The 12,427-nt window shown below is 32.2% G+C and overlaps 3 protein-coding genes across 3 annotated transcripts; 2 read left to right on the top strand and 1 right to left on the bottom strand.

The window, feature by feature from the left end:
• Positions 1 to 778: 778 nt before the first annotated feature.
• LOC113391698 (arginine-hydroxylase NDUFAF5, mitochondrial) lies at positions 779 to 5,967 on the bottom strand. The gene is made up of 6 exons (XM_026627756.2): positions 5,589 to 5,967; positions 5,137 to 5,288; positions 3,887 to 3,994; positions 2,202 to 2,347; positions 1,381 to 1,564; positions 779 to 992 (listed from the first exon to the last, which is right to left on the bottom strand). The coding sequence occupies exons 1-6, from the start codon at positions 5,899 to 5,901 to the stop codon at positions 795 to 797; spliced, it is 1,101 nt and encodes a 366-aa protein (XP_026483541.2). The 5' UTR covers positions 5,902 to 5,967; the 3' UTR covers positions 779 to 794.
• A 514-nt stretch (positions 5,968 to 6,481) lies between these two features.
• On the top strand, positions 6,482 to 7,860 carry LOC113391701 (uncharacterized protein). Its single transcript, XM_026627760.2, has 2 exons — positions 6,482 to 6,645; positions 7,647 to 7,860. The coding sequence occupies exons 1-2, from the start codon at positions 6,516 to 6,518 to the stop codon at positions 7,775 to 7,777; spliced, it is 261 nt and encodes an 86-aa protein (XP_026483545.1). The 5' UTR covers positions 6,482 to 6,515; the 3' UTR covers positions 7,778 to 7,860.
• Positions 7,861 to 9,125: 1,265 nt separating this feature from the next.
• On the top strand, positions 9,126 to 10,454 carry LOC113391700 (zinc finger protein 808-like). The gene has a single exon (XM_026627759.2). It carries the CDS (start codon positions 9,389 to 9,391, stop codon positions 10,382 to 10,384), a length of 996 nt encoding a protein of 331 aa, XP_026483544.1. The 5' UTR covers positions 9,126 to 9,388; the 3' UTR covers positions 10,385 to 10,454.
• The last annotated feature ends 1,973 nt before the right edge of the window (positions 10,455 to 12,427 follow it).

The raw sequence follows: 12,427 nt of genomic DNA, 5'->3' as shown, positions 1-12,427 counted from the left end.
CGTTTGCGTTTGCGTTTTGAACGTCGACGAAAGTGTTATCGGAATTTTTGAAGTAAAGTTAAAGTGGAAATAAGTAGTTAAGTGTAATAGTGCACAATATACACAGCTGAGTTATTAGCAAATCGCATGAAATACGTAAATCTATCTTTTCTTCTACTTCCATTGGAATAGGCTATAGGTTACTTTTCATACCTTAACGTTGATCAAAACTAATATATTTCTATATCTACACAACTAAATAAATCTGTAGTTTGTCTGTACACTCAATTTTTTCCCGAATTTTGTCATAGATATTCGTTTTATGACCCACCGACATCAGTTTTACAATTTTTGAAAATTTTGTCTCTGTCTGTCTGTATATCCCGCTATAACTCAAGAACGGTTGAACCGATCTTTATATACATTGGTATACAGTAAGAACATGTGATTGCGCAAATGATAGGCTATATATCCATCTATACTCTATACCTATACCACAATATAAATCCAGTCTATAAATACAGTCATTTGTCAGAGTTTTTTTTTTTTTGAACGACAGTTGAGTCGGAGTCAAAGGCGCATTAAGTTTGTCGCGAAAATTCAATTACTTTTTTAATTCGGTGTTTGTCTGATTAATTTTATTATGTTCTCTATTGATTATTATTTTATTATCTTATATGTTCAATATTCAAAATAAAAAAGTATGGCTTCCATTTCTAACAATAACAATTATTATTATAAATAACTAACTTTAAATAAATATTAAAACGGTAACAGCTAGTTGGGAATAAAATACAAATAAGGTTTTATACAATTTATTTTTTATCGTCCTCGGTCAATTCTATTTTAGTAGTCTCTTTTATAATCTCGTCGATTTTATCCAAATCTTTTAAAGATAGCTCTGCAGTTCCTCTCTCCATCGGCTTCGGCTGGGTCGGGTCTGGTTTCCAGCCGACGAAGTTTATTATCTGGAAAGTAGCTGGTACACCTCGACTGCCGCGTTCTGGAATTTCCTGCCACCAGAGTTTTTTAAGTTACAATTTATATAAACATCATAATATACAACCACTAGCGGAGACCGCGGTTTCCCCACGTGGAATGCACTTTATAACAACATTCTTCAAGTACCCTTAGAACCCTTCAGATCAGTCTTTGATAATTATCGGTGAATTGTCTTAATGTTTTTATGTGTGATTTATTACTTAACTAAGAATTCATCATATTTATCAGGGAACCTCTTAAACAAACTTCGTTTACTTTCAAAGGGATGATAGTTTCAGAAGACAAGGCTGCAGATTCCAAGATCATTAAGTCCAAACGGTTCTTCTGCCCTGAAATTCTCAGTGGAAGTCAGGAAGTCGGCACCTGCGAGCGGCATACGCGCAAGCACACGCAGCTCACCTTGCCGTACATCTCGTCGTAGATGGCGGCGGCGGCGAACTGCGTGCGCGGCGCGAGTCTGAGCGGGCGGGTGTGCGCGGCGTTGGCCTCGCCCTGCGCGCGCACGTCGCGCATCACGTGCCACGCGGACGGGTACCACACCGTCAGGCTGTCCACGTCTACCGTCTGCAGCGTGAAGCCCGCCCTGAACACATACTGGACATTACACGAATTATCGACTGCGATTCGGTTATTCGCCCGCAGCCCCATCTTAAGCACAAAAAGTGCCCTGGTGTTAACACTGTTCTGGCGGTTCACCTTCTGAGGTGCCTCACCCATGTTTCAAGACTTGATAATCGATGACCTCCGTAGTTGAGTAGGGTGTACACCGGTTTTCATGGGTACGCCACTCCGAGGTCCCGGGTTCGATTCCCGGCCGAGTCGATGTAGAAAAAGTTCATTAATTTTCTATATTGTCTTGGGTCTGGGTGTATGTGGTACCGTCGTTACTTCTGATTTTCCATAACACAAGTACTTTAGCTACTTACATTGGGATCAGAGTAATGTATGTGATGTTGTGATGATTTATTTATTTATTTATTATTTATTTATAATCGTCGGCGAGACGCCCCGGTTTTTTTCACTACCTGTACCCTGGACTAAGAATATATAAGCGACACGGGTGAATTTAAAATTGACCGGGCGCCTTTACGATCCTTTACGATACTTTAAAGATAAATTGTAAATTTGTTATAACAATCTATTTCAAGTTTATTCTAGAATATGTGATTCTATCTGTCACACAGACGCCATAAAAATGTTTCTTTTTAGTGATAACTTACGCATTGAGAAGGCCTCCTATGTCCCGTATCTGTGTGAATGGTGATATATGAGGATAAACACCACCGAGGCGCTCCGTTTCAGCCAGCTGCAGCGCTTGACGAAGTTCCATTAGAGTGTCTCCACCAAAGACGCAAGCCATGAACACCTGGAGCGATCAATCTATTGATATTCAATAACAGTCGAGTCTGATAGAAGAGGACAAGTTCAATTGAATTTTCATGTGCTTAATTTGTGTTTATAATTAATCTCGTGCTGTTAGGATAAAAGGGAAACACCATCAAACAGAAAACTTCCATATATCGAAGAAAAACTGCGGCAAATGTATTCGCCAATCCGATTCCTCGAGAAACATTTCCTCTAAAAAAACGCCTTAAGCCAATCAATGGAACATTTGCAGGCTTTAACTTTATTTCTTTAATTGTCGGATTAATTTGATCATGGTTACTGCTCTATTGCAATAGATCGATTTTATTTGGTATATTAAACATTGGATCCGCTAACTTCAATACTGGTAAACTCGGCCACAGGTGGACCTTGAGTTTTCTTACAGGAAGAAATGAAGTTTATTCAGCACGAGGGTTGTGGAGCAATTGAAGCTTTACAAATACTGCGTATTTGGAATTGAGGTATTTCCCTTGGTCCTTCGAGCCGGATATGAACCAGCGACCTATGAATAAGACCCCAACTCATTCCCAAGAGAAAGACAATTTATTAATTTATATTATTAGTCTTATATTATTTCCTTTGACAAAGGATAGCGTGATTCAGAAAGAAGATAAAATGAACCATAACATCTATTGATACATAATAACAACTAAATAAATATTTAAAAACTATATAGTTACGAACTTTAATATTTTCAACCAACACTGAGCTGATAAGAATAAAATCAATATATACTTTATTTAAGTATTTTTTTTACAAGCACTTTTGAATCATCACCGGTTCGGAAAGTAAATTCTACCACGAAAAACCGGCAATAAACTCATTTGTTGCTCATTTCCAACATTTAAATGTATCCTGCATGAACGTAAAAAAATTACTCCACGCCATTTTATCATCTATATAATTATTTGTTGAGTAACGTGCCACGTTTATTAATGTGTTCTTAACAAACGATTTAAATATATGAATCGACAAAGTTAAAAATATCTGCGGAATTTCATTATCGAAACGAATACCATAACCAAAGAAGGATTTGAGTTCAGCATTGTGATTTTCATCACAATTATGGCCATCCAGATTTTAAATCAATACTTCTGAATTAATAAAACGACTTAACTATACAGCTCACATAGTAGATTATAAGAATAAATATCAAGAAGATAACCTTGTGCGATATGTCACTTTTAAATAAATATAATTACACTTTTTACATTAACAGCCTGTAAATTTCCCACAGCTGGGCTAAGGCCTCCTCTCCTTTTGAGGAGAAGGTTTTTGTAGCATATTCCACCACGCTGCTCCAATGCGGGTTGTTGGAAAACACATGTGGCAGAATTTCGTTGAAATTAGACACATGCAGGTTTCCTCACGATGTTTTCCTTCACCGCCGAGCGCGAGAATTATAAACACAAATTAAGCACGTGAAAATCATCGGTTAAAATGCATGCGTTCTAACCACTGGGCCATCTCGGCTCTTTTTAACATTAAGGACATAATATGACTACTAAAATATACTTACTCCGTCTGGTTTTAAACAATGCATCACTTTATCGAAGCAACCGGGCAAATCATTGATCCAATGTAACGCTAACGACGACACTAATAGATCGACGCTGTCTGCGGGAAACTGGAAGTCAAATGAGAAAAAATAATGATTATTTAATTCAATTTATAACTCAACTTGGTCGTAGGGCTTTGTGCAAGTCAGGGTAAATCAAATCTGCACACATCTTTCACCCACAGTTTTTGGTGGTAGGCTTTTGTGCAAGCCCTGGGTAGGTCTGGGTTCCACCGCCAGGCAGCTATTGTTGTGTTCCGGTTTGAAGGTTGAGTGAGCCAGTGTTACTACAGACACAAGGGACATAACATCTTAGCTCCCAAGGTTGGTGGTGTATTAACGATATTAACGTATCTTACAGTCCCAATGTATATGGACAGTGGTGACCACACACAATCAGGTGGCACAATTACCACCTGTCCACCTACCTACATTAAATATAATAGAAAGCTAGCCAGTGCGAGGTAAGTACTGAGAAACATTTACACAATTGTCATAACAACTGTAAAATGTTTTAAATTAATTCAATGAATGATTTACAAACTCACACAAAACAAACATATTTCCTAAAAAGAGTGTAACATAGTAATTATTATTATTGTCATATTACGGTATAATTATCAATAAACGAAGCTCACATATATTAGAAGTTGATTTCATACATTAAAAATAAAAAAGGATCTAAAATTGATCCCTGTTGAAAACAGTTTCAGAAGAATTTGTTTCAACCATGGAAACGTACTTGACCTAAGAACGAAACTATGCTATCAAGAAGTTTCAAAATCGATTTGAATGTGTAGTACATACGGAAGTGTTATATTACTGTAATATAAAGTGTTTCATGTACTATCTGATCGAAAGCTTTAGATAAATCACAGATTCAGTAAATACTATTGAATTATATTTCTGTATTGTTCACTATGAAAAATAGCATTTATACTAATTTAAATACAGAGTTGATGACCGGTTAGCATCAAGTGGCTCATTTTGATAGTCTGACTACCTAATAGTTACAAAAACAAGACATTTATTTAATCAAACCTATCACAAAGTGTGATACTCAATGAATTCAAGCTGTATACAGAGAGATATTATATTTCATGGTGGATCTTTTTTTGAGTCTCATGAGGTCTCGGAGACAATTACAATGATTCATCAGAAATTAAAATTCAATACAAAGTTAATAAATGTATTTTAACTTTTTAACTTACATCGAATTTTTCTTCATCGATTAACATCTTTTCAAATTGCACTCCTTCGCCTACAATAGCTTTACCTAGATTTGTCTGTGAACAATCACAGAGTGTAACCTTTTCTACACAATCAGGTAGAAAATGACGAGACACATAGCCGCGACCAGCTCCTGTAAAATATAAAAAAATATATATTTAATTTATGTTTAAACTAAAAGTAAAATTGTCTAATATAATGTGAAATGGACTTTGTTAGTGTACCTCTTTTGCTAAATATGATAACACAGAGTGGGCATCAATAATAATCGCCTCCTGGCTTTTTTGTTTTAATTTGAAAAAAAAAAATTACTTACATCAAAATTATTTTAAAAAATATTTACCTACCAAACTAGTAGTGTTCTTGTACGTTGACTATCCATAAATAAGTGTTACTATAAAATGCAAAATGATTACAAATTACAATTACTTACCAAGTTCAACGGCGTTTTTGAACGTTCTTTTGATATCGAATATCCTATCAGCAGTTCGCCAACCGACCTCCTCTTTGATATACTCTGATTGGTCGTAATTTTCACTTTGAGCTGATCTCTCTTTTTGCAATATTTTTGCTTTCCTATCAAATATATTCATAGTACGATATACTGAACTAGCGGTTTTCTTCTTAGGAATATTTGTACTCTGATATCGATCAAATTGTTTATTACATATATTCTTAATCGAATTTAATGTGGTTTTTAATTTACGTATCCTATATATTGGATTTAACAATTGAGTCTGAGCCATTATGATTAATAAATAAATATTATTGTGTAACTATCATATTTTTAGGTTAGATAAACAGCTGAGCTGACTGACAAATTTCTTTGATGTTGCCATGATTTAAGGTTGAAGCATATCTTATGGTTGGTGAGGGTAATATTTAAATCAAAGTTTTGCATGGCGATATTACGATGTCGAAAATAATAATCCATTTTTGTAATTAAAATATATATAATTAAAATGCTGTTTTTACTCTGAATGGGTAAATTACATTTCATCAACAATACAACGTTATGATTCGCATATTACATAGTGGCAACATTTTGTTTGCATAAGTCAAAGTGACTTCCTCTTTTAATCGTAAGAAATTTCGAATTATTTCTTATTTTACAAAATAATGTTTATTAAATAAAATATTGTATCTAAAATAACTTGCAACAAATTTGAATCGCTAACTATTTATTTTTAATGAATCTATCTTAGCCAAAAAAGTTCTAACGTTAGTGTAATTTTCATCATTACAGAGTAAAACTCTATTACAACAATGTTTTTACCTATTACATAAATATTCGGTTATTATTATAAACTAAAAATTTATTTACTGTTAAAATTGTTTATTTACCGATATAATTTTCTAGATGTGGCCGATATTAATGCAATTCTTGCGTGCTAATGCACCGTATATAACCTTACCCATAGCGGCTGTGGTCGGCGTTATTGGATATAATCTAGAAAGTCTTATATCAGACAGATATACACCTTACAATAGTAAGTATTAAGTGATAAATTATTATTACAATTCTAATTGTTGTTAGTACGTATTTGACTATAAACAACAAATCATTTTTTTGTTTTTTTTTTATGCTGTTTACCAATGCAGACACATTCAAATAACTAATTAAATGATAGTCAAGATATAACAATGTGTTTCATAATACAATATAAAGACTAAACCATTTCTTTTAGAATTGTAACAAATATTTTTTACCTGTTATAGCTCATAATCATAATAGTATTTGAATAAAGGAAAATGTCATTATAGTTACGTTTTACTTAAATCAAATCTTTACTTTATATAAAGCAAAGATTTTTGTATTAAAATCATTACATTTTTTTTGTGATACATGTTATCAATCTTGCATAAATATACAAAAATAAGATGTATAATGTTTTCACTTTAATTTTATTTCCTATGTTTCAATAAAAAGTTCCCCAACATTTAAAACTCAATTTTTTCACTATACTGTCAAAACCATGTTCTCAACCAATGATTTAGTGTCAATTCTCTATTAAGTTGTTGATGATGTCGTCCTAACCAATTTTGGCCATGACTACTCATCAAGGACAATTACTATGCACAACCTGTTATAGTGCACAAGTGTGTGCACAAAAACAAGTGCACTCTGCTCCCTTATTCTCATAATCCATGAGGCTGGAAAACAATCAGGCACCAAAATATACACACTTGCAGACTCTCTGCTGTTACTGAAAATTAGAGACAAAAACCCAATGATTTTTACTGGCCAGGGCTGGGCTTCAAACCCAGGATCTGCAGCCTTATATATAACCACTAGAGACAGCAACCAACGATACAGTCAAAATAGCTACAGCCAGTATTGTAATAACCTAAAATTAATTTATTAATACAAAACAAATATCATGTAATGTAGTTTGTACAAATAGTAATTTAATTACTGAAACAAATTCATATTTTTAGTTTTTTTTAAATTACAATATATTTTTTTATTCATATTTAATATTTTTTTCAGAACCTGTCCAAGATCAAAGATATGAAAGAATGGAGGATGAACTTCTTAAAGATCCAACAAATGTTAAGAAATTGAAATACCAAGAGAATGTACTCGGAAAGAATGTGTCTCCATCTTTACAGAAGAACTAGTCATTTTATAGTTTGTAAGTTTAGATAGATAATTGTTGCTCTTTGTTAAAATAAAAAAGAAATTAAAAATGTTAATATTTAAACTGAATATTTTATCTTATTTTAGCAAGTCAATAATCAGTGTCACAAAACTTCTATGGGAGTTTCACGGTGAATTATTACAATCTACAGATTTTACAATGCACTTGAAATCTAATAGAATTGAACATCTAAAGACTCCTCTATAAGGATTTAAATTAAAATTATTTAGTAGTTGTTCTACATGTTGCTGTGTCAAATGAAGTCACTCAATTTTCTGACATTTTATAACAATGATTTGGTATTTTTTTCTAAAATAGTAAAGCTGTAGTTTAAGTTTAGAGATATATTTATTTAGAAGATCAACGAAAATATTATATGAAAGTTTACAAACAACAAACTAAAAGTTTGTTATAACTTGTATAGAATAGTAAACAGTATTTAATACATTAAAAAGGAAATTATTGTAAATCAAATTAATTATTTGTAAGTAGAAATTATTTTTCTTTATCATTTATTTCATTTAGCAATTTTATTATGGCAACATCTAAAAAAAAGAAGTACATTTTTGAAACTTTTTTTTTGCTTTAAAATTATTGATCACAATAATATTCTTTATAAAAATGTTATAAACTTCTTTATTCCATATATAATATATATCGCAAAGTTCCACAGTTGTTTTATTTGTTACCTTTTTAATTAAAAAAAAATAATTTACGTCTCATAGAAATTATATTTTATGTTAAAAGCTACATAATATACCAGTTTACTAATGTATTTTCTCTGAACTTCTGGTTATTAAATTTTATATTTTTTGTATCCTGACGAAAGATACATTTCCAGCTATCATCCTGCTTACACATTTTTTTTATAATAAGAGTACTTTGATTTTTATCATACTTATTTTTTAGTTCATAGAAAACAGTAATGTCTCGCAAACTCACTTATGATGCATATACTTAGAGCAGAAAACCCTAATTCAAATTTTAAAGATTTTTTTACATACATCGAAATTATTTTTTTCGACTTTTTGATTCTATTAAACCCCAATGAACGTTTTAATATATATTGAAATAAAACATTTAAATCATCTTACCTGAAATTTTACTTTGTACCATACAATTAAAAATTTTGACATACCTACATAACAATTTTAAATGTAAAAAAGTAAATACACAAATGCTTAAATATGAAATATCAAGAACATATTTTTTGTATTTTTTTTTTACTTATTATAATTACAATGTAAACAAAATCTGTTTAATGACAACTGTGAAGCATTCAGATATTTACATTTTTAAAGCTTGCAACAAAACCAATGTCAATGTTAAAAAGTTATCGCTGTCATTAGCTCTAGAAAAAAAAAACCAACGCGCTTCGCTTCTCTTTTGGAATTTATGGTACAGTAACAAGGCTCGCTTTTGTGTTTCACTTCGGAAAAGTTTTAAATTTTCGGATACAATCATGTCAACAATGCGTTAATTGCTTCAACAATCATAGTATTATAAATTTAGGAGTTATTTTATGGAAGCATTAACTAGATTTACGGATCAATATTCGAGTCACTGAAATGTCCCCATAGCGTCACTGCAAATGGAGACAAAGTCTGGGGTTGGAATTACTGACCATTGGATAAAAAGTATGATGGAGCCGGCCGGTAGCGACAAACAAATACTAAACGATAACAGATCATCAGTGAAGCGCGAAAAAATGGCAGAGGCATACAACGGTCAGGACAATAATATGACTTATGAAATTAAGCAACAAACCGAAGGAAGATATCGCTGCGATGTGTGTGATCTAGCATTCGAGGGCATGGAGTATTTGATGTTGCATAAAAAGTTTCACGGTAACGACAAGGACACGCCGACTATGGAACCAGAACCGCCAATTATTAAGGAAGGTCCGAAGAAGCGTCGTAAGTTCAAATGCGATCAGTGTGACGTGAAAGTGAACTCGCAGTACCATCTCGACATCCACCGCAGCAAGCATGAAGGTAACGCATCAAAAAAATACATATGTCAAGTGTGCGATCGCAGTTTTGTCGCAGCCCAGTTCCTCAAGAGCCATATGCAGTCCCATTCGGCGACGAGTACAATTAATTGCGAGATATGTAATAAAAATTTTACAGGACAAGCATATCTGAAACTACACATGCAATTGCATAATGATATAAAAAAATTTAAATGTTCAAAATGCGACGAAATGTTCCCTACGAAAAATTGCTTAAAAATTCATATGAAAAAGCATACGAAAGTGAAAAATTTCAAATGTGATTTCTGTCAAAAGTTGTTTGTATCGAAAATTACGATGGAGAAGCATCGTCAGACACACGAAGGACAGCCGATGGACTGTCACGTGAAATGTACCCAGTGTGATAGAACTCTCCATTCTTCTTTACTACGTACTCATATCGCAAGAGCTCATCCCTCCACTATCGACGATGATGTCAAACGTCCTCATAAATGTTCCACATGTGGAAAAAGCTTTATTGTTAAAATAAATCTCAATTTACATATTCGGGTATGCCACCCAGATCTAGCGGAGCCTGAAGAGGAGGACGAAGACGTAATGACGGACAATTCTTAGCTTTAAGAATAGTTGTATACTATCATGTATTATTAATGAATAATTATACTTTTTTATGCTAACATTTAAATATGTTTTTATTTCTTTAGATCGTTTTTATCAAATCAAATCACATACTTTATTGATGTATTTTCTTCTAAGCATTATTAATTATTAATATTTTATTATTAAATTTAAAGTACAAGTCTGTCTGTTGTAATTGATCTTTATAATGATACACAAAACTATCTAAAAGTTTGATTTTGAGATTTTTACAAGACTATATAGTAAGTATACATACAGTAACAGCTATCTCTCTGAGTTGTATTTTAAATAAATACCTAGGTTAATAGTTTACTTGGTGTTAGGGCTTGGAAAGTTTTAATATATTCCACTGCCAAATATATTATATTGTTGTGTTTCAGTTCGAAGAATGAGTGAAGAAGAACAGTCATAACATCTTTATTGCCAAATTTGGTGGCATTGTACATTGGTGATATGAAATACCAATGTCTAAGGGCAGCTGTGACCACTTACCAAAATCTGGCTAGTTTATCAGTCCGCTTACCTATATAACATAAAATAATTTTATTATTATGAGTTTACTTATGACTTATTTTTAAAAGTTATTTTCTTCTCTGTAACAAAAAATATAAAATTCTAAACAAGATTCATATACTTTAAAAATGGTTTATTAGATTACCTTTTTAACTTTTAGTATTGCCATATAAATCTGACATTATTAGTGTAATGAAAAAAGTTTAGTTTAGTTAATTTTTAATTTAATTTTAATAATATTATAAATATGAAATTATCTGTGGTAAGAATTTACTCAATCACACTTGCCTAAACAGATTCTATGAAATCTATCAAATAATAGATATATTGATTTATGACAACTTGTATGAAAAAAATCGCCTGATATCTTCATAGGATGCGACATTATTAAAATAATGTATGATAGCATTATTTCACTCAACCTAACTTCTATTTAGCGAGAACCCGAGGCCGGGCAAGTTACTAATTTATACTTAAAACCTAGACGTTGAGAGCGTTAATCTTGAGAACTATTACTCAGTTTTGAGTAATTATTATTTATGCGTTTATTTGGGAAAATTATCTTACTAGCTATGCTATTATTATAAATGCGAAAGTAACTCTGTCTCTCTGTCTATTTCACGGCTAAACCATTGAACTAACTGATTAAATTTGATATACATAGCAACCTATTTAAGGGTGCAATTAGGTAAAAAGACGTCCGCCCAATATAATACATATTCATAGCACAGGATATTCAGATGTTTAAAAGTGTGCAATAGCATTGTCGCTAAAGGGATCTCTTTAAGACAACCTTCTGATTGAAACTTGTATCTACCTAAACTCAATCCAAATTCAATGAGGATGGAACCTTACTTCGTATAATAGTCAATTGTGTGAAGCGGACATTGTTGAATATTGCAATGAAAATCGACACATACTTTATTCAAGTAGGTATTTTACAGAATTGTATTAAACGTAAAGCTACAACCGGTTCGGAATGTACCGAAAACGTATTCTACAGAGAAGAACCGGCAGGAAACTCAGTAGTAGACTAGTAATCATTTGTAATTTAATATTCAATTGTTTTATTTTTAATCACCGTCTAGCAAAGACTGCACGCACGCCGTGCAATACCTAGTTATTTTTGGATGATCTACTGAAAATAAAAAAATAAAAGTTTCATGTATTTAAAAAAAAGTACAACTGTCAAAGTTTAGAATTATTTATATATTTAATGTTAGATAAATTATTCATTCAAATAATATTATTATGAAATACAATTTGCTGTTTTTATTATTTTATTTTGTTGCATTTTAGTTCTTAGTGATTTTAATGCATTATAATTTTAGGAACACTTAAGTAAGGTTCACATCAAACACGTATTTTACATATGAATAAAATTAAAGTCTCTTCCAAATACTTAAAGTCCATATTTGCATGGAACACGCATACTAAGAAACGCTCGCATGCGGTGACGTACAGTTGCAGCCGACAGTGTTGCTATATCCAAAAATGGATATGACT

Source organism: Vanessa tameamea, chromosome 30 (assembly GCF_037043105.1).
Source record: "Vanessa tameamea isolate UH-Manoa-2023 chromosome 30, ilVanTame1 primary haplotype, whole genome shotgun sequence".
NCBI lineage: Eukaryota > Metazoa > Arthropoda > Insecta > Lepidoptera > Nymphalidae > Vanessa > Vanessa tameamea.
The sequence above is the reverse complement of the archived record's forward strand: the minus strand, read 5'-3'. Positions and strand labels throughout refer to the sequence as shown.